Source organism: Macrotis lagotis, chromosome 8 (genome assembly GCF_037893015.1).
Source record: "Macrotis lagotis isolate mMagLag1 chromosome 8, bilby.v1.9.chrom.fasta, whole genome shotgun sequence".
Classification (NCBI taxonomy): Eukaryota; Metazoa; Chordata; class Mammalia; order Peramelemorphia; family Peramelidae; genus Macrotis; species Macrotis lagotis.
The window spans coordinates 61,002,614-61,020,981 of NC_133665.1; the positions used below are offsets into that span (position 1 = coordinate 61,002,614).

General features: G+C 42.8%; 1 protein-coding gene across 3 annotated transcripts; it reads left to right on the forward strand.

The window, feature by feature from the left end:
• The first annotated feature begins 1,253 nt into the window (after window positions 1-1,253).
• On the forward strand, window positions 1,254-16,644 carry LOC141495715 (eukaryotic translation initiation factor 3 subunit C). 3 transcript variants are annotated; one of them, XM_074197338.1, is made up of 21 exons: window positions 1,254-1,354; window positions 1,510-1,644; window positions 4,771-4,836; window positions 5,184-5,373; window positions 5,542-5,667; window positions 5,879-5,933; window positions 6,066-6,175; window positions 6,367-6,494; window positions 6,847-7,000; window positions 7,126-7,229; window positions 7,451-7,592; window positions 7,840-7,965; window positions 8,116-8,209; window positions 12,210-12,400; window positions 12,614-12,838; window positions 14,635-14,998; window positions 15,519-15,678; window positions 15,801-15,866; window positions 15,967-16,054; window positions 16,199-16,361; window positions 16,476-16,644. In XM_074197338.1, exons 2-21 carry the CDS (start codon window positions 1,544-1,546, stop codon window positions 16,559-16,561), a joined length of 2,739 nt encoding a protein of 912 aa, XP_074053439.1. In that variant the 5' UTR covers window positions 1,254-1,354; window positions 1,510-1,543; the 3' UTR covers window positions 16,562-16,644. The 3 variants fall into 3 exon arrangements, with proteins under 3 accessions (XP_074053439.1, XP_074053441.1, XP_074053440.1); XM_074197340.1 differs by having other exon boundaries at window positions 7,132-7,229; XM_074197339.1 differs by lacking the exon at window positions 1,254-1,354 and having other exon boundaries at window positions 1,384-1,644.
• Window positions 16,645-18,368: the final 1,724 nt, after the last annotated feature.

Below are 18,368 nucleotides of genomic sequence, written 5' to 3' on the forward strand. Positions count from 1 at the left end.
CTGACTATATGAACCTCTGCACCCATACAGTTCAGGAGCTTCCTATTAATACTAATAGTATTCAAATCTAAAATTGCTTAGCATATAAAATTCTTCACAACTTGGCCTCTTCCTTCTTTCACAGTCTTATTATACTTTTACTTCCTTCCATACACTCTTCAATTTAGCATCACTTGTTCTAATTTAGCTTCTCTGAATTTGCAAGGCACGTCCCCTATGCTTGGAACGCTCTTCGCCTCAGCCTCCTAGCTTCTCAGATATCCAAGACTGATCAAATCCTACCTTAAGAAGTCCTTCCCCATTCTTTCCTTTTATGACTAATTCTGCCCTCAGATTTTTTTTTTTAGGTTTTTGCAAGGCAATGGAGTTAAGCGGCTTGCCCAAGGCCACACAGCTAGGTCATTATTAAGTGTCTGAGGCCGGATTTGAACCCAGGTCCTCCTGACGCCAGGGCTGGTGCTCTATCTACTGTGCCACCTAGCTGCCGCCCTCAGATATTTTCCAGTCTTTGTATATAAGTGTATATACACACATAGTGTAATATGTGCACTTTTTTGCCGTCTCCTCCATTGGAGTATGAACTTGAGAGTAGGGACTGTGATTTTACTTTTTTTTATTTCCAGTGCCTAGTAAACAAAGAAGTACATATCCCATAGCTCGCTGACTGACCGGTGTGGGTAGGGGTGACAGTGCCCTGTTTCTGTTTTGGAAGTTTGAGATGCCCATAGAACGTGCGGTCAAAATTTCCAACTGGGCGGTTGCTAATGGACTCAGGATTTCGTGCAGACCCAGGCTAGACATGTCAGTCTGGTGGTCGCAAGGCAGTTAGGTGGACAAGTGGCTCAGGAAGATGAGTCTTCCTGAATTCAAATTTGTCCTCAGACCCTGGGCGAGTCACTCGTCCGTCCTCGTCTGGAACATGAGCTGGGAGGTCTTGGCCGAGGAAAGCCCAGACGAGGCTTGGTCCTGCCGGGCCCATCTCGCCAGCCCCGGGGTCCCTTGCCCACGTTCTGGCCCTTCCACGCTCCGTCGCACGGTCCGAGGCTTCGCGTTTCCACGTCCAGGCCGCTAGGCGGCGCCGCGGCTCAAGCCCCGGGCCGCGGGCGCTCCGGGAGGCGGAAGTCGAGCTCGGGCCGAGCCGCGCTATGGGCTCCCTCCTCAGAAGCCTGCGGGTGCGGAATGAGCAGCGCCGCCGCTCAGGGCCGCGGCTAGGCTGCCCCTCCCGCCTCCCCTCGGCCGCGCCTTTCCGGCAGAAGCGACGCGAGGCCTTCCGCCGGAAGTGACGCGGGACGGCGGCCCTTCGGCGGCGTCTCGGCCGGCGCGTCAGCGCGATCTTCCTCCGGCGCCCGATCCGGTAAGGGGCGCTTTCCGCCTCGTGCTCCCGGAGCGCAGGCCCGGGCCGGGGGCCGGAGTGCGGGGACCCCCCTCCCGAGCCCCGCGTCCTCCTGGTCGCCCCGGGGGGCGGCGGGGGGCGGCCGTTCTGACCTCCGCGTTTTCTCCCATCCGCAGGCCCAAGCCCGCCGCGTCCTCAGCGCCCGCCGCCATGTCGCGGTTTTTCACCACCGGCTCGGACAGCGAGTCCGAGTCCTCCCTGTCCGGGGAGGAGTTGGCGCCCAAGCCCGTGGGGGGCAACTACGGCAAGCAGTGAGAGTCCGGGGAGCCTGGGGGGTCGGGGGTGGGGGGGATGCCCTGGGGACAGGAAGGGGCTGGAGAAGCGCCTGGGGGGAGTGAAGCGGAGGGGGCCCAGGAGGTTTGCTCCGGTGGGCTGTGCGAGCTGTGCGAGCGAAGAAGCCAGGTTTGTGGGGTCTCGGATGCTCAGGAGGACCCAGCCTCGTCTGTAGTTCCGGCCCCTCCTTTTCCAGAGGAAGAAACTGGGACCCAGGCTTGCTCCGTCATGGTCACCCCAGGCGTGGCAGCATCTAGTGGAACCCGGTTCGCCTGGGAGCAGGAAGACCTTTTTGGTCCTCCACCGTGTACTTCCACTTAGGGTGGGGTTGTCAAGAAAGGCGAAGTGAATCTCAAGGGTTATGTTAGTACCACTACTACATATTGGGGGACTTCCACTTCGCAGCAGTAGTGATTAAGTGAACCCAAGAAGGACCTACAAGGAAGGCATGGGAAAAATTTGAGGGGGAAAAGGAGTCTGTCTCGGAACAAGTATTTATTAAGGAGCTGTTGGGTGTCAGACACAAGAGACTACAGTTAGGTGGTAAAGCTTTCCAGAGGAAACAGCCTGTAGAAAGCACAGGTATGGGAGCCAGTGTCATAAAAGGGCCCAACGAGCAAATCAATTTGGCTGGAACATAAAAGAGGAACAATATGTAACAAGTCTGGAAAGATATATCAAAGTCGGATTATTCAAAGGTTTTAAATGCCAAACAAATTTGAAGTTGATCCTAATCAGGAAGAAACTATTAAAGTTTGAACAAGAGCGTACTGACACGTAAAATCTACTTTGAAGCCTGTCAGGCAACTGTATAGAAAATGAATTATGGAGAGTCATGCTGGATGTAGGGAGACCAGTCAGAAGGCTGACATTTTACCTAAGGTGAAAAGAAGTAGGATGCTTACTGTGTGTGGACCAAGAGGTTGTGATATGCTGTTAGGAAGATAGTGGTGATGGAATGGACCAGACTTGCCAACCAAAGGGATGAATATGAGGAGTGAGGAAGAGAGAAGATACAGAGATAAATGACTTGAGTTGTGAACCTCAGATAAGGATCTTGCATACATTTAGATTTAAAGGATATTTAGGAAAAATCTGGACCAACTCCTTCATTTTTACAAATGAGACAGATTCAGGGAAGTTAAGTGACCTCTTGTCACACAGATTGTAAGCATCAGCAGTTAGATTAAGTTTGAAGCCACAGGAAAGGACAAAATGAACAAGTAGAGAATTTTGCCTTGAAAGTGGATTTTAATTTGCAGAGAAAGGAAATGTATAAAGGATCAGGAAGAGGTTTGGGTGAACTATAAAGTTTTTAAAGGGAATATAGTATGAAATTAAGCTTCAAAAGAGATTAGTTTTTGATTATACTATATGTAGTTCAATGTACATAGTTATTTTTATACTCTATTAGAATATGACTTCATTTTCTGTATCCAGAGAAAAACTTAGGAGTCTGAATGCAGACCAAAGCATACTATGATCACTTTTTAAAAAGTTGTTTTATGTTTTGTTTTTTCTTTCTCATGGTTTTTTTTTCTTTGAGTTCTGTTTTTAATTTTAAGGCAGTGGAGCTAAGTGACTTGCCCAAGGTCACACAGCTAAGCACTTATTAAGTGTCTGAGACTGGACTTGAACTCAAGTCTCCTGACTCCAGGGCCAGTGCTCTATCCCCTGCACCACCTAGCTGCCCTTGAGTTCTGATTCTTCTTTCACAGCATAACTAATATGGAAATGTTAAAAAAATGGTCATACATGTATAACCTATATTAGATTACTTGCTAACATAGGGAGGGGGGAGAAAAGGGAGGATGGTAGAAAAATGTAGAACTCATTGTGAAAGGAGAAATAAATATTGAAAACTCTTTGTATGTAATTGGGGAAAAATAAAATAACATTTAAAAAAAGAATATGAACTTTGTGAAGGCAGAGACTTTTTACATATAGTCACGGTGTTTGACCTTAGAGCCTGAAATGAAATTGTATATTATAGAATTCTAAGTTTGACAGTCTTGGTGGCTCAGATGATGGTGGTTCCCTTGGCAGTAATAGGGAATTCAGAAGAGGAGAGGTTTGGAAGGAAGGAAACCTATGAGTTCTATTTTGGATATGTTGATGATGTTTGGAACTTAGGGAGAGAAATTAAGACTGGATATTGAGATTTGGATCATCTTTATATAGATTACAACTGAACCAGTAGGAGCTGATGAGATTACCAAGTGATGTATAGTGTAGTATAGATGGAAAAGAGAAAAACCCAAGTAGAACCTGGGGAGTATACACTATTAGTAGACATGTTCTGGAGGAAGATCCAGTAGAAGAGACTGAAAAAGAAAAGGTTTACTTACTCTTTGGGGGTATTGCATTAATCCTAGTGAGGCTCCCTACTAGCAGTTTTTCCTCTGCACACAGTCAGATTGGAAAATTGATGTCACCTTGATGGTTAAAACCTTGCAATGGTATCCCACTATTTAGTGTCCCAAGCTTTAGCTTGTCATCCAAAGTCTGTTACCTGACCTCAAATGACCTTTCTAACCTTATTGCCTTCATGGGCATATGTTCTTTATATCATACATACCTATAGAAATCTAAGCAGTTCTCTTGAGATTCCTAGTTTCAAGATGCCATTAATTCCATGAAAACTCTTTTGACTTCAGCAGGAAGTTGCCTTCCCTATTTCCATTTTTTACCTCTTGTATCCACTTAGTGTTTGGTGTTCATTAACTTTGAACAGCAGCTATTTGTATCTATTGCAAGCTTTTTGAGGGTAAGACTCTTACCTTACTCATTTTTGCAAGTCCCCCGGATAGCTAAAACAGGCCTTTGCATATTGTGGATCTGCTGGTACATTGATGCGCCTGTGTGCGTACACACACATACACACAGACAGCATTGGCTCGGGGAGGGAGTGATGAATGTAATGGCATATAATTCATGAGTCTGTAGTGAAGAGAAAGCATAGGATAGGAGAGCTTAAAGGTTCATCCAGCTCTACTGACCTGCATTTACCTTTTAATGCTTCCTTTTTTCTTTCTGCTTCAATCAAAAGATATGGGAGTGTTTTCAAGACTTCTGTGAATAAAGTCATCTCTTTTTCCCCACAGGCCATTGCTGCTGAGTGAAGATGAAGAGGACACTAAGCGGGTTGTTAGGAGTGCCAAGGACAAAAGGTAGTTAGGATAAAAATCCTAAAGATGGAGGTGTCAAAGGAGTTTTTTATGTAGGTAGTTGATGGACAGGATGGGGGGACATCTGATTTTTTGATTCAGGGTTTTAAAAAGAATAATTTGCAGGGGTAGGGAATCTTTTCTCTGCCAAGGGCCATTTGGATAATTCTTGGGCTATATGTGATCAAACTAATTCACCCCTAAAAAGCTCTTAGATTTACTGAATTTTGAGTTTTGTCTGTAGTTGCCTTGGCAACACCAAACTAATATGGCTCTTGGGCCTGAGAATCCCCACCTTTAAACCCATTTAAGGACTTGTTTGTGATGTTGGACTTCTTCCTCCATCTTAGGTTTGAGGAGCTGACCAATCTTATCCGCACCATCCGGAATGCCATGAAAATTCGGGATGTCACTAAATGTCTTGAAGAATTTGAGCTCCTGGGAAAGGCATTTGGAAAAGCTAAGAGCATTGTGGACAAAGAGGGTGTCCCCCGATTCTACATCCGCATCTTAGCTGATCTGGAGGACTATCTCAATGAGGTTTGAGGCTGGGGTGGGGATTTTAGTGGAACAAAAGAGACTTAAGAACTAGGATCCTGTTTCTGTCATGAAACTGGGATTGGAAAAGCATTTTATCCTCACTGCCTTACCCTCTTGTTTCAAACTTTTATTTTCCTTATCCTTTTACTTTTATTTCTAATCCCTTAGCTTTGGGAGGACAAGGAGGGAAAGAAGAAGATGAACAAGAACAATGCAAAGGCTCTGAGCACCCTGCGTCAGAAGATCCGTAAATATAATCGGGATTATGAAGCCCAGATCACCAGTTATAAGCAGGTCAGGAAAATTGTAGTGCACTGTAGTATTTTGTAATTCATTTCGTTCATTGAGCATTTATTAAGTGACTATGGCAATATTGTGCTTGATGTTGGGATTAGACCATATGACATATAAAAAGAACTGGGGGATAGTTTATTGGGGTTTGTTGGAGCCAGGTGTTTTCAAGGAATGGTAGCATCCTCACTCCTCTGCCATTCTCCACCTCCAGAATCCCGAACAGTCTGCAGATGAGGACGCTGAGAAAAATGAGGAGGACTCAGAAGGTAAGAGTGAAGTGCTGATTGGAAAGAATGAAGGCAGAAGCTGGAGGTGGGGGTGTTATTCCTTACTTTGGTTTCTTTTTTATCCCATAGTCTTATTCGCACTTGTTTAACCTCACTTTGACTTCTTTCCAGGTTCTTCCTCTTCAGATGAGGATGAGGATGGTCTTAGTGCCACAAGTTTCTTGAAGAAGAAGTCTGAGGCACCATCTGGGGAAAGTCGCAAATTCCTCAAGAAGATGGAGGTGAGAGCTGGGGGAAGAAGATAGGGACAAGAGAAGTCTGTCTGCTGTAGGTCATATTTTGGTCCATGGAGAAACCTCATAAAATTTGGCTCCACATACTAGAAATTATTCTATAAAAATATCAGAAATATACCTGCCACTTGAAACTGTTTATTGCTTTTTGTTCATCTCCTGTTTTTCTTTCCCTTAAGGATGAAGATGAGGACTCTGAAGATTCAGATGATGATGAAGACTGGGGTTCAGATTCCACTTCCTCTGACTCTGACTCAGAGGAGGATGATGGGAAATATACCTTGTTGGCTTCCAAATTCCTTAAAAAGTGAGTAAAGCAAAGGAAATTATGGAGCTAATTTAGGGCAGTTCCACAGAAATAGTGTTTATGAATGGGGGCTAAATTGCAAAAATCCAACATTGTTTAATGATGAATTAATCCTGTCACTGTAAAAGAATGTTTTCTTTGACACTTGTGTAGGTCATGTCTGTTAGTAGTTCAGTATTCAGATCTCAGTTTCTTTTGTGATTGAGGGTGAGCAGTAGCTCCTCCAAATCCAGCTCGAGCCTTGAATTAGGTCAGTAGAGACAAGGGAAACTGAGGAATGGTAGAATGGCAGAGCTGAGTGTGGAGGCTCTTTAAGGGCAGTAGGTCTAATTTCATGTCTTCCTCGGTGCAGAGAGAGCACCACAGACAAAAAGGCTGCAGAAAAGAAGCGAGAGGACAAAGCCAAGAAGAAGCATGACCGAAAATCCAAGCGCCTGGATGAGGAGGAGGAGGATAATGAAGGCGGGGAGTGGGAGAGGGTTCGAGGAGGGGCACCTCTCGTCAAGGTGAGGTTTTCAGGGCTGGAGTGAAGTATATGGGGCATTATGGGGATCAGTAAGGGAGTGGGAGGAGCCAAGGCAATGAGGGTACCTTGATGGCCGTGGGTGTGACGGGGGCATGTGTTGCCTAGGAGAAGCCTAAAATGTTTGCCAAGGGAACAGAGATTACCCATGCAATTGTAGTCAAGAAGCTGAATGAGATCCTGCAAGCTCGTGGCAAGAAAGGAACTGACCGGTGAGACTTGTCACTGTATTTTATTCTATCCACCACATAGAGGAAGGGTTGGTGGGAGGGAACTTTGGATTTAGAAATGGCTGAGAGAAGATATTCACCAAAGTGATTCTAGTAGGAAGTGTGTGTGTGTGGGGGGCGGGGGTTAGTGCTCAAAGAAAGGTGTTGTATTGGATTGGAGTTTGAAGTTTGGCCTATAAACCTTCTTTTCTGTCCCTACACAGAGCAGCCCAAATTGAGCTGTTGCAACTGCTGGTTCAGATCGTAGCAGAAAATAATCTAGGTGAAGGGGTGATTGTTAAGATCAAATTCAACATCATTGCTTCCCTTTATGACTACAACCCCAATCTGGCCACATATATGAAGGTGAGAATCAAAGTATTTTGGGATTTAAAAATTGGGACTAATTTTAAGGAAAGAACATTGAAAATTTGTCTGTGAAGACTTTGCTGCTGTAGGAATAGCCAGAAGAACAGAAAAGCACAATCTTATATAAGTTTTTTAAAAGTACTGGTTAAAGTAACATGTTAGAAAAATGAAAGTTCTTAAAAGGAAGAAAGTTGGGTTCCTACTCTATGGTAACTTCTTTTTCCCCTTCCTCACCTCTTGGCAGCCAGAGATGTGGCAGAAGTGCTTAGATTGCATCAATGAATTGATGGATATCTTGTTTGCAAATCCTAACATCTTCGTGGGAGAGAATATTTTGGAAGAGAGTGAGAACCTATCCAATTTTGAACAGGTAATTAGGAAAAAGAGAATGAGAAACTGATGGTATGGAGAAAAGCAAAGTGATTTCAATTGGAGTAGAGACCTGGTGGATCTTGTTCTTGGATTGGAGTTTGATTCCTTTAAACTGTTATTTACTTTTCCTTCTTTCTTCCCACCTCAGCCACTTCGTGTTCGTGGTTGTATCCTAACTCTGGTGGAAAGGATGGATGAAGAGTTTACCAAGATCATGCAGAACACAGATCCTCATTCCCAAGGTAAGACGGGATCTATATGCTTAGGGTAACTGAATACATGAAAATGATGTAAAATGCTTCCAATGGAAAATTCAGATGTCACTGCCTTCCTTTCAAATGGGTAAATCAGAGCTTGAAATTTCTGATTACTATTTGGGGTCAAAATCTTCTGGTTGACTGGTGGGAGGAATTGTCCATTGATGTCTTGTTGAGTGAGTGAGTAGTATCATCACCAACAAAAGTCATTTGTCTGGTGGGTGACCTTTCCCTAATTAGTCTGTTTTAGAAGTTAACCAGTGACTCATTCATCAAATAGTGATCACTTACTTATTCACCAGACTGTGAGGGACTCTACAAAGAAATACAACAAACCCTGTATTTTAGGAACAGGAAAAATAAAAAAAAAACTTGCATGAATAACCAGGATATAAAGTTCTATTTAAGTTCAGCATGGGGGAAAGGATACCAGTAGTCAGCTTTGTAATGGTTCAGAGGAGAGAGTAATAGGGTAATGAAGAAAGGTTTCAGAAGTAAAGGTGGCAATGTTTGTAGCTAGCCTTTGAATGTTAATATTTTAATAGATGTATTCGGGTTATTTGTAAGCATTCATTTCCTAATATTTGAAGAACTTTGAGACTAAGAAGGGAAGTTGAGTATGAAGTGTGTGTGTGTGTGTGTGTGTGTGTGTGTGTGTGTGTGTGTGTGTGTATGCATGCGCATGTGTGCGCAAAATGCTGGGGATCAGGGAAAGGAAAGCCTTCATAAATACTATACTTGAGCTGAGTTTTAAAGGATGGAATGATGAGGCTGAGTACATTCTAGCTTATGCAGAGACCTGGAGACGAGAGAGAGAAAACTGAGAAACTGAAACACAGCCAGCTTGACTTGGATCAGAGTACTGTGTAAAAATTCTCAAAATAGGTATTCATTTTACTTTATTGAGTAAAGTAAATCATGTTCACTAATAATGAGTGGGAAGCCAAAAAACCCCCAAAACTCCTATACTACTTTGATGCTGAGTTATCCCGTTGTAAAATGATGAAAGGGTAACTAAATGTGGCACAGTGGAATAGCGTGCTGGACCTGGAGTCACATCAACTTATCTTCCTGAATTCAGATCTGGCCTAGGACACTAGCTGGTGACCCTGGGCATGTCACTTAATTGTGTTTCCTTCAGGGCTTTTTTTTTTTTTTTTTTTTTTTTAAGATTTTTGCAAGGCAAATGGGGGTTAAGTGGCTTGCTCAAGGCCACACAGCTAGGTAATTATTAAGTGTCTGAGACCAGATTTGAACCCAGGTACTCTTGACTCCAGGGCCGGTGCTTTATCCACTGCTCCACCTAGCCGCCCATTGAAGGGCTTTCAATGTCAGATGAGAAGTTTATTTTATCCTAGAGGTAAGATGGACCCATTGGAGTTTGATTTAGGGGACAGATAAGAATCAGGATGATTGGAGATGGCTCTGGATGTGTGGCAATCTGTTAAGTGACTTTTCCAAAGTCATACAGCCTAATAACTGTCCGAGGCTGAATTGGACTCCTGACTCCAAAGACAGTACTCTATGCACTGTGCCAGCTAGCAGACTGGAGGTAGAGCTACTTAGGATACTATTTTTTATAGCATTTTCACTGATTACTAAACCTAAAATATAGAAACTCTCCTTGGATCTTCCTGGTTTTTTACCTGTCTTCCTTATCTTCTCATGTCTGAGGGCACCTATCCTAGGTTACAAAGAGACTTGTAAACAAATTTAGGGCAGAGGCGATACTATCCTGAACCAGAGGGTAATTTTTTTTTCTTTTTGGGCAAAGCAGTGGAGTTAAGTGATTTGCCCAAGGTCACACAGATAGGTAGTTAAGAGTCTGAGCACTGGATTTGAACTCGGGTCCTCCTGTCTCGTGGGCTGGTGCTCTATCCATTATGTCACCTAGCTGTCCCAAGAGGGATAATTCTTCAAATAGAAGGAGACAAGTCATACTGGTAACTCCAGTTTTAGGCAAAATTATATGCATTGGTTGAGACAAAGATCTGTGGGAGGAAAGCTTTTACATAACGGATTGTTATTTGTCCTTCTAGAAAAGTACCAATGATTTCAAGAAGGTGATATCTTGAATTTGTAAAGTAGTTAGATTTACATGAAGCAGCTCTGTGCAAAGTCACTGCTTCACTTTCTTCTCCAGACCAGGGAAGAAATAAGGGGGAAATGTCCTCCCTTACTCAGTTTAAACAAACCAATCTGGGAGGGCAAGGCTCTGGCAAAAACAGAAACATACTATTCACATTCAATCTGAACCATCAAAACCCAAACAGTGACCAACTGTGGCTTGGGCTGGGACCTATTGTTGGTCAATCAGTGAGAGCCAGTGGGTTTTGGATTTGAGGCATGGTTAAATAGTTCCATTTGAATCCCAATGGACTTTATTAAAGCTTGGTTTTCCAATATGTATTTCAAAAAACAATAAATGAAATAACATGAGGCAAAAGAGTGAATTGTCCCAGTTTTTTTTTAATGATAGCATAAATAAGTAACGAAGAGCAAAAAAGAAATCTAATCTGTAAACTTCAGGATTTCTTGTGAGGTTTCAGCAATCAAAATTTACATTCCTTTGGGCAAAGTACCCACAGGTAAGGTTATGATTCCCTATGTGGACAGAAAGAGGAGGAAAGAAGAAAGGAGCAGCATTGCCCAACTAGAACTGGCTACTTGGGTCCCTAATGGGGTTGTTGCTGTTACTCCTCACAGATTGTTGTTTGTCTTTCATTCTTGGAGAGCTGTGACATCCAGAAGGTGATTTTTTTTTTTAAAGAAAGATTTTATTTTGATTTTTACAGTTTTTACCCCTATTCTTGCTTCCCCCCAAAGAAGTAGTCTGTTAGTCTTTACATTGTTTCCATGGTACACATTGATCTAAGCTGAATGTGATGAGAAAGAAATCAGATCCTTAAGGAAGAAAAATAAAATACAAGAGATAGCAAAATTACATATTAAGATAATGGGTTTTTTTTTTCTTAATTAAAGGTAATAGTCTTTGGTCTTTGTTCAAACTCCACAGTTCTTTCTCTGGATACAGATGGTTTTCTCCATTGCAGTTAGCCCAAAATGGTCCCTGGTTGCTGCACTGATGGGAATGAGCAAGGCCATCAAGGTTGATCATCACCCCTGTGTTGCTGTTAGGGTGTACAATGTTTTTTTTGGTTCTGCTCATCTCGCTCAGCATCAATTCATGAAAATCCTTCTAGGCTTTCCTGAATTCCCATCCCTCCTGGTTTCTAATAGAACATTAGTGTTCCATTACATTCATATACCACAATTTGGTTATTTCTCAGTTGATGGATATTCACTTAATTTCCAATTCTTTGCCACCACAAACAGGGCTGCTGTGAATATTTTTGTACAAGTGATGCTTTTACCCTTTTCCATAATCTCTTCAGGATATAGACTCAGTAGTGGTATTGCTGAATCAAAGGATATTCACATTTTTGTTGCCCTTTGGGCATAATTCCTGATTTCTCTCCAGAAGGAGTTGGATGAGTTCACAGCTCCACCAACAATGCATTAGTGTCCCAGATTTCCCATATCTGGAAGGTGATGTTTTGACAAGTGAATTGGATCAAAGTGAGTTAGGGTTGTGCAGTGACCAGCCTCACCCTCTCCTCCAAAGCTATCTGGGTCAAGTGGCAAGATATGATCAGGACAACTGGGCAATAGAGGAATATTTGGGAAAGACAGATCTAGGCAGTGGGACCAAGGATGGACTGGGGAGCAAGAATGCCTGGGTTCATATTGTGCATCTGGAATTTCCTGTTGTATTATTTTATTTTAAAATCACTTTTAACCTCTCAGAGATTTAAATTTTCTCATTGTAATGTAGAGTTAATGAAACTATTTCAGAGGATTGTTGGAAGATCAAATGACAATAAGTGGCTGGAAAGCACTTTTTAAATCTAAAAAGAGTTTAAGTTGCTTCTGTTTCTTTGAGATCTTTTGGTAAGAAACAAAAACCTTTTTTTCAATATACCAGAATATGTGGAACATCTCAAGGATGAGGCCCGTGTCTGTGCCATCATTGAGCGTGTTCAGCGCTACCTGCAGGAAAAAGGAACAACTGAGGAGATCTGTCGCATCTACCTTCGCCGTGTACTCCATACTTACTACAAGTTTGACTATAAGGCCCATCAGCGGCAGCTTGCACCCCCAGAAGGGTCCTCAAAGGTACGAGAATGGGGGAGAAAAGACATTCAGGAAGTTTCCTATTAACTTTCACATTTATCATAGAGAGAGACTCATTTTTCTGGGATGAGTGAGGAATAGACTTTGATGACAAGTATTTCTTCGAAATTACAGGGAAATCTAGTGTTTATAAAGATGGTACTGAGAGACCATGCTCTGCCTGCAATTTCTTATGTTCTTTGTTGTTGTTTCCAGTCAGAACAAGATCAGGCTGAAAATGAGGGGGAGGATTCAGCTGTATTGATGGAAAGGCTATGCAAGTACATATATGCCAAGGATCGGACAGACAGAATTCGGACATGTGCAATCCTCTGCCATATCTACCACCATGCTCTTCACTCTCGCTGGTACCAAGCTCGGGACCTCATGCTCATGAGTCACCTACAGGACAACATTCAGCATGCAGACCCTCCTGTGCAGGTGGGAGGGCAGAGTGGATGGAGAGGGCCTGGGGATCCATGAGTTGGTGGGGGGGATGTTCTCTATTCCTCTTCAGTTACAGACTGGTTTAACCAGAAGAACCACCTGTCTGGCTCATGAACATTTAAATTAGAGACTCAAGAGTGTCTTAATTCCTCATGTCTTTGCTCTGGTTTGTCATCCATCAAGAAAGATGGAGTGACCAGCAGGTAGAACACTGCTAGGTGCCCAGGAGACTTTGTACTTGAAAAACTTAAGTCTAGTTGGGTAGTCAAGAATGTAAAGGAATCCTTGGTTTAGGGCTCTCTGAACTGAGTCAGCTTCCTCAGAAATCTCAGTTTTTCCTTGGAACACCTGGAGAGGACCTTGCCTTTAGCCATAGAGCTTTTGCTTTTCCTTTTCACTGGTTATTTCAAATAAATTTAGAGCTGATATTCCAGGGTAGTAAGGTTGTTAGGAGGATATATTTTAAAACACTACTAAATTTCAAATTGAATGGTATTTCTAGCCATAGCTACCTAGATTTTGCTTGTCTTGTGCTTCTCTTTAGATCTTAAGTTTCCATATCCTTCAAGGTCCCCCATTTTGTCTTAAAATATCCCTTTGAAGCTTTAGAACAAGTGATCTGTAGTGTTGAACACAAATAAAATGATCATCCCTACAAAATATTCAGTGACTTAGAAAAACCACAATTTGACACCTATGTCAAATCTGAGGTCTTTGAAATTTGAAATATGGCTAGCTATAAAAAACAAAGTGATCTTTGATCTGCTAGATCAACATATTAAAATATTTAATTCATGATATACAAAATTAATAATACTATTACATTAACCATAATATTTGTGGAACCAATAGTTTCATACACTATTTGCATATCTCATCCTTTTCTAGTAGCTTCTCTAGCAACAGCATCTATGGTCAGGGTTGCTACTTCTAGGATCACCATATTCTTCAAAGCCTACAGACTTCTCCAACTGCATAGGGGAAGCAACCTGTCATTCCCTGACATTCTGAATTGGGTTAAGTAGTGCATTTTCAGTAGAAGGAGGAGTAAGTAGTAGAGTCAGGAACCATTTGCAAGATAACTTATTCAGCAGAGTTTAAGTGAGGAATTCTTAGCTGTATTTTAATATATCTGGGGTTCATAAGCTTCACTGCACTGCTAGAGGATTCCAGAAAACAAAAAAGGTAAAGACTTCCCTGGTGTGTTGGGAAAAGTATTTGTCTTCCAGCTCTGATACTCAGTAGTTGTGGGGCTAAGGTCACTTCTTTCTGAACTTCTTCCCTCATTTTTAAAATGGGGATAATAACATTGCAGATGGTGGTTGTCAGGAAAGGGCTATGTGGATGTGAGGTGCCAAAATTACTTGAGGATTGGGACAGAGTGAAGGTCAGTCATCAGATATGCTTTATGTTGTAGTAGAGGGAAATAGAAGAAGCTAGAACAAATAGACTTCTATCCTTGATGGATTCACAGCTTCTGCAGAAAAAGAGCTAACTTCACATCCAGAAGACCCAGTTCTGACCCATGTTGTCTTGGTGACCCTCAACTAGTCACTCAATATACCCAGTGCCCAAGGCAATTCTGTTAAGATGCTGAGAAAACCTTGAGCTGCACTAGATTAATAATAGCACAGGTCTTTATCCCTGTTCATCAAATAGGAAGTCCTGGGTTAGCAATGTTGTGTGAGATTGTGGAGTTTATTCTCACCAGAGCTTAAGTTGGATGTTGGGTGTGAGAACTCCCCTGTCTCCTTTTCCTTCTTATGGGCTGTATTTTTCTCTCCCTCTAGATCCTTTATAATCGTACCATGGTGCAGTTGGGCATCTGTGCTTTCCGCCAGGGCCTAACCAAGGATGCACACAATGCCCTGCTGGACATTCAGTCCAGTGGTCGGGCTAAGGAACTGCTGGGGCAGGGTCTACTGCTCAGGAGCCTACAGGAGCGAAACCAGGAGCAGGAGAAGGTGGAGCGACGACGCCAGGTGCCCTTCCACTTGCATATCAACCTGGAACTGCTTGAATGTGTCTATTTGGTATCTGCTATGCTTCTGGAGATCCCATACATGGCAGCTCACGAAAGTGATGCTCGGAGGCGCATGATTAGCAAACAGTTTCATCACCAACTACGAGTGGGAGAGCGGCAGCCCCTGCTTGGTGAGCTACAGCATCTTGGGGTACTCATCCTGGTTGTGGTCTTGCTCCTGCTTATCTAGTCTTAATAGGAAGATTCTTTACCACACTTACATTTATTTTCTCTGAGTGATGATTATAATAGTATGATAAAGTTCTTTCATAGTGTAGCTGCAAATGCAGAAGTGTTTCCTAGAATATGTTCACTGGCTCGCTTTCGAGTTTTTCCTTGTGTCCATGATGATTTTACACATTGTATTACAGCAGAAAGTTTTCCCAGGTTCCACTCTCAGAATATTAGAGGTGAAAAAATATTTTATAGATATCTCTTCTCATTTTATAAATGAAAGGGGGAGTGATTTATTTACCTCAGGTAGTTAGGGCTAGAACCAAACTAGAACCTAGTATTTTCTATCCTCTTAGCTGAATGGTTGCCCATTAATACTTAAAGGAGTTATCCTGCTTCTAGAAGTTCTATCTCATTCTAGTACTGCATCTTTAAAGTCATACCAGGCCTCATTTTACTACTTGTCCAATTCTCTAGGTCCACCTGAGTCAATGAGGGAACATGTAGTAGCAGCTTCTAAAGCCATGAAGATGGGAGACTGGAAGACTTGCCACAGCTTTATTATTAATGAGAAGATGAATGGGAAAGTCTGGGATTTGTTCCCTGAGGCCAACAAAGTCCGTACCATGCTAGTTAGGTAAAAATGGGAATGAGGAGACCTTGATGTTGTGCTGCTGGGGAGGAGGGATCACTAGAGTCCATTTGGTTGGTGGGGAGAATAGAAAATAATAGTTACCTTTCTTCTTTTTCCCCCCACAGAAAGATCCAGGAAGAGTCATTGCGTACCTATCTTTTCACCTACAGTAGTGTCTACGACTCTATTAGGTTTGAGGGTATAGGGATTCTGAGTCTTGGGAGGGAAAAGGGCCTGGGCTTAGTTGATAAATAGCTTTGCTTTTCTAATTTTTTCCTACCTTCTTTCCAGCATGGAGACCTTGTCTGATATGTTCCAGCTGGATCTGCCCACAGTTCATTCCATAATCAGCAAAATGATCATTAGTGAGGAGCTTATGGTAAAGAGGGAAGGAGGGTGGTAGATCCTTAAGAGAGGGGATAGCAGTTCTTTTCAGAGGAAAGTAACCAAAGAAAGGGAAATGGATTTCATTCTGACTCTGTCTAATCCCATCTATTTCTTTCTGTGCTCCTCAAAAACTAAGGCCTCTCTGGACCAGCCAACACAAACAGTGGTGATGCATCGCACTGAGCCCACTGCCCAGCAGAACCTGGCCCTGCAGCTGGCAGAAAAACTGGGCAGCTTGGTAGAAAACAATGAGCGTGTCTTCGACCATAAGCAGGGTACCTATGGAGGCTATTTTAGAGGTGAGACTCCTACATTATCTTCCATTTTTTATGCCACTCCCATTCACTGTCTTCTGATATCACTACACAATTTTTTCCCTTTCTATTTTGACCTTTTTCCTCTTCCCCTTCCAGATCAGAAAGATGGCTACCGAAAAAATGAGGGAGGCTACATGCGTCGGGGAGGCTACCGCCAACAGCAGTCACAGACTTCCTACTGACCACCTCAGGAACTGCAGAGTAATTAAACTGAAATGTAACTTCCATGCAGAGTAATTAAAAGTCTACATTGTGTTGATGTGATTCTGGAAGTGAGCAGTGCAGGCACTGCCAGTGTGGATTGTGTTCACTGGGGTGGAGTTCCTTTGAGCTTGGCTCAAGTCACTTGTGGCTCAGGTGTGGGGAGGAAGGTCCCCAGACCTGAAGGATGAACCACAGATTTGCAAGCTATTGCAGTATTGTCTCCAGGAGACACTGTCGGGATCACATTAGTGTGTGGGAAGGGAGAGCACATATACCTTGAACTTCTTGGAATTTGTGTAAAGCAAACTTCCTAATGGGGAGAAAGTAATTTAGTCTTCAAGATTCCTGCTTAGTGTTGGTCAATTGAGCTATGTGGAGCCATCAACATTAATGTTCATTGAAAGAATACTCATCACTTATTAAGAGCCAGCCACTGTGGCTGTGTGCCCCAACTGTTGTGATGTGATGATACACAAGTGGCACATTCTCTGCCTATGATTTTGCCTGGGAGATAACAAGTAAATGAAATACTTGTGTGATCAGGAAGTTGAAATGAAAGTCCATAGACTGGAGGGGTAAGGAGAAGGTGGGATGTGACTGGAACTTTTCTGTTTCATGGAAATTTGAAGAATTGGTCAGTGTGACCCTGAGATTAGGTGCAAGCTAACTGGTTTTAAAATATGCACTTGTGGGGCAGCTAGGTGGTGTAGTGGATAGAGCACTGGCCTTGGAGTCAGGAGTACCTGAGTTCAAATCCGGCCTCAGACACTTAATAATTACCTAGTCGTGTGGCCTTGGGCAAGTCACTTAACCCCATTGCCTTGCAAAATCTAAAAAAAAATATGCACTTGTATTGCAGGTGTCCACAATCGTTGTCAAGGTCTAGGGGAGGAGAGGGATACTTACACCTGCTTCTCTTTAATTTTTGGCCATTTAGTGACTCCATTCCTAAATGGTGTAATGCTAGACTTTTGCTTAACTTAAGGGCTCAGGATTTGGGGACTGGACCATGCAGGGTTACTAGTCAATAATGAGCATTCCCTTCTCTCATGCATACAAGATCAAATAATCTAGCTCTACAGAGTAGGGGCTATGTGAGTGAGGGATACCCTGATCTATATTGATCAGGCGATGATCCTGTGAAGATCCCTGACTTCTCATTTCTCAGTAGATGCCTCTCCTCCTCAGAAAACCCTCTCATAACAGGATTTAAAAAAAACCAATCCCAACACTGAGCAAAATTATAAAGAAAGTCTAACTCTGTTGCAGAATTGCACTCCCATAGTTCCCTCCCACTCCTAAAAAGGAGGATGATCTATTCTCAGATCTTGTTGAAGTTAAGTTTGGCTTGATCTACTTTCCAGGGTCCACTGACAATGGTGCTGCAGCCTTCAGTAGGACCCTTGAGTTACTTCCCAAGATAATATTGAAATTGGAGTCAGGACAATAGAATCAGGTCTTGGCCCTTTCTCTTAGCTATGTGTGACTCCTATGTCTGAGTAGCTTAATCTCTTTTGGTTTGACTTTACTCATCTGTAGCATACCTCTGACTAGGCCTCTGAAATCCCTTCAAGTGTAAATACTGGTCAGGCACCTAGCTATTATGAGCCCCTGCACATAGATACTGAAGAAACAAAAACAAGTAAGATAGTTTGGGCAATTAAGCTGAAGGTATGGGTCTAAATAAAGAATCTATCATCTGAGTAGAATTGACTTAGTAGGAATTCATAAGAGGGAGAGTTCACTTCTAGCTAAGGGAGAGGTGGCATTTGAACTGGACCTTAA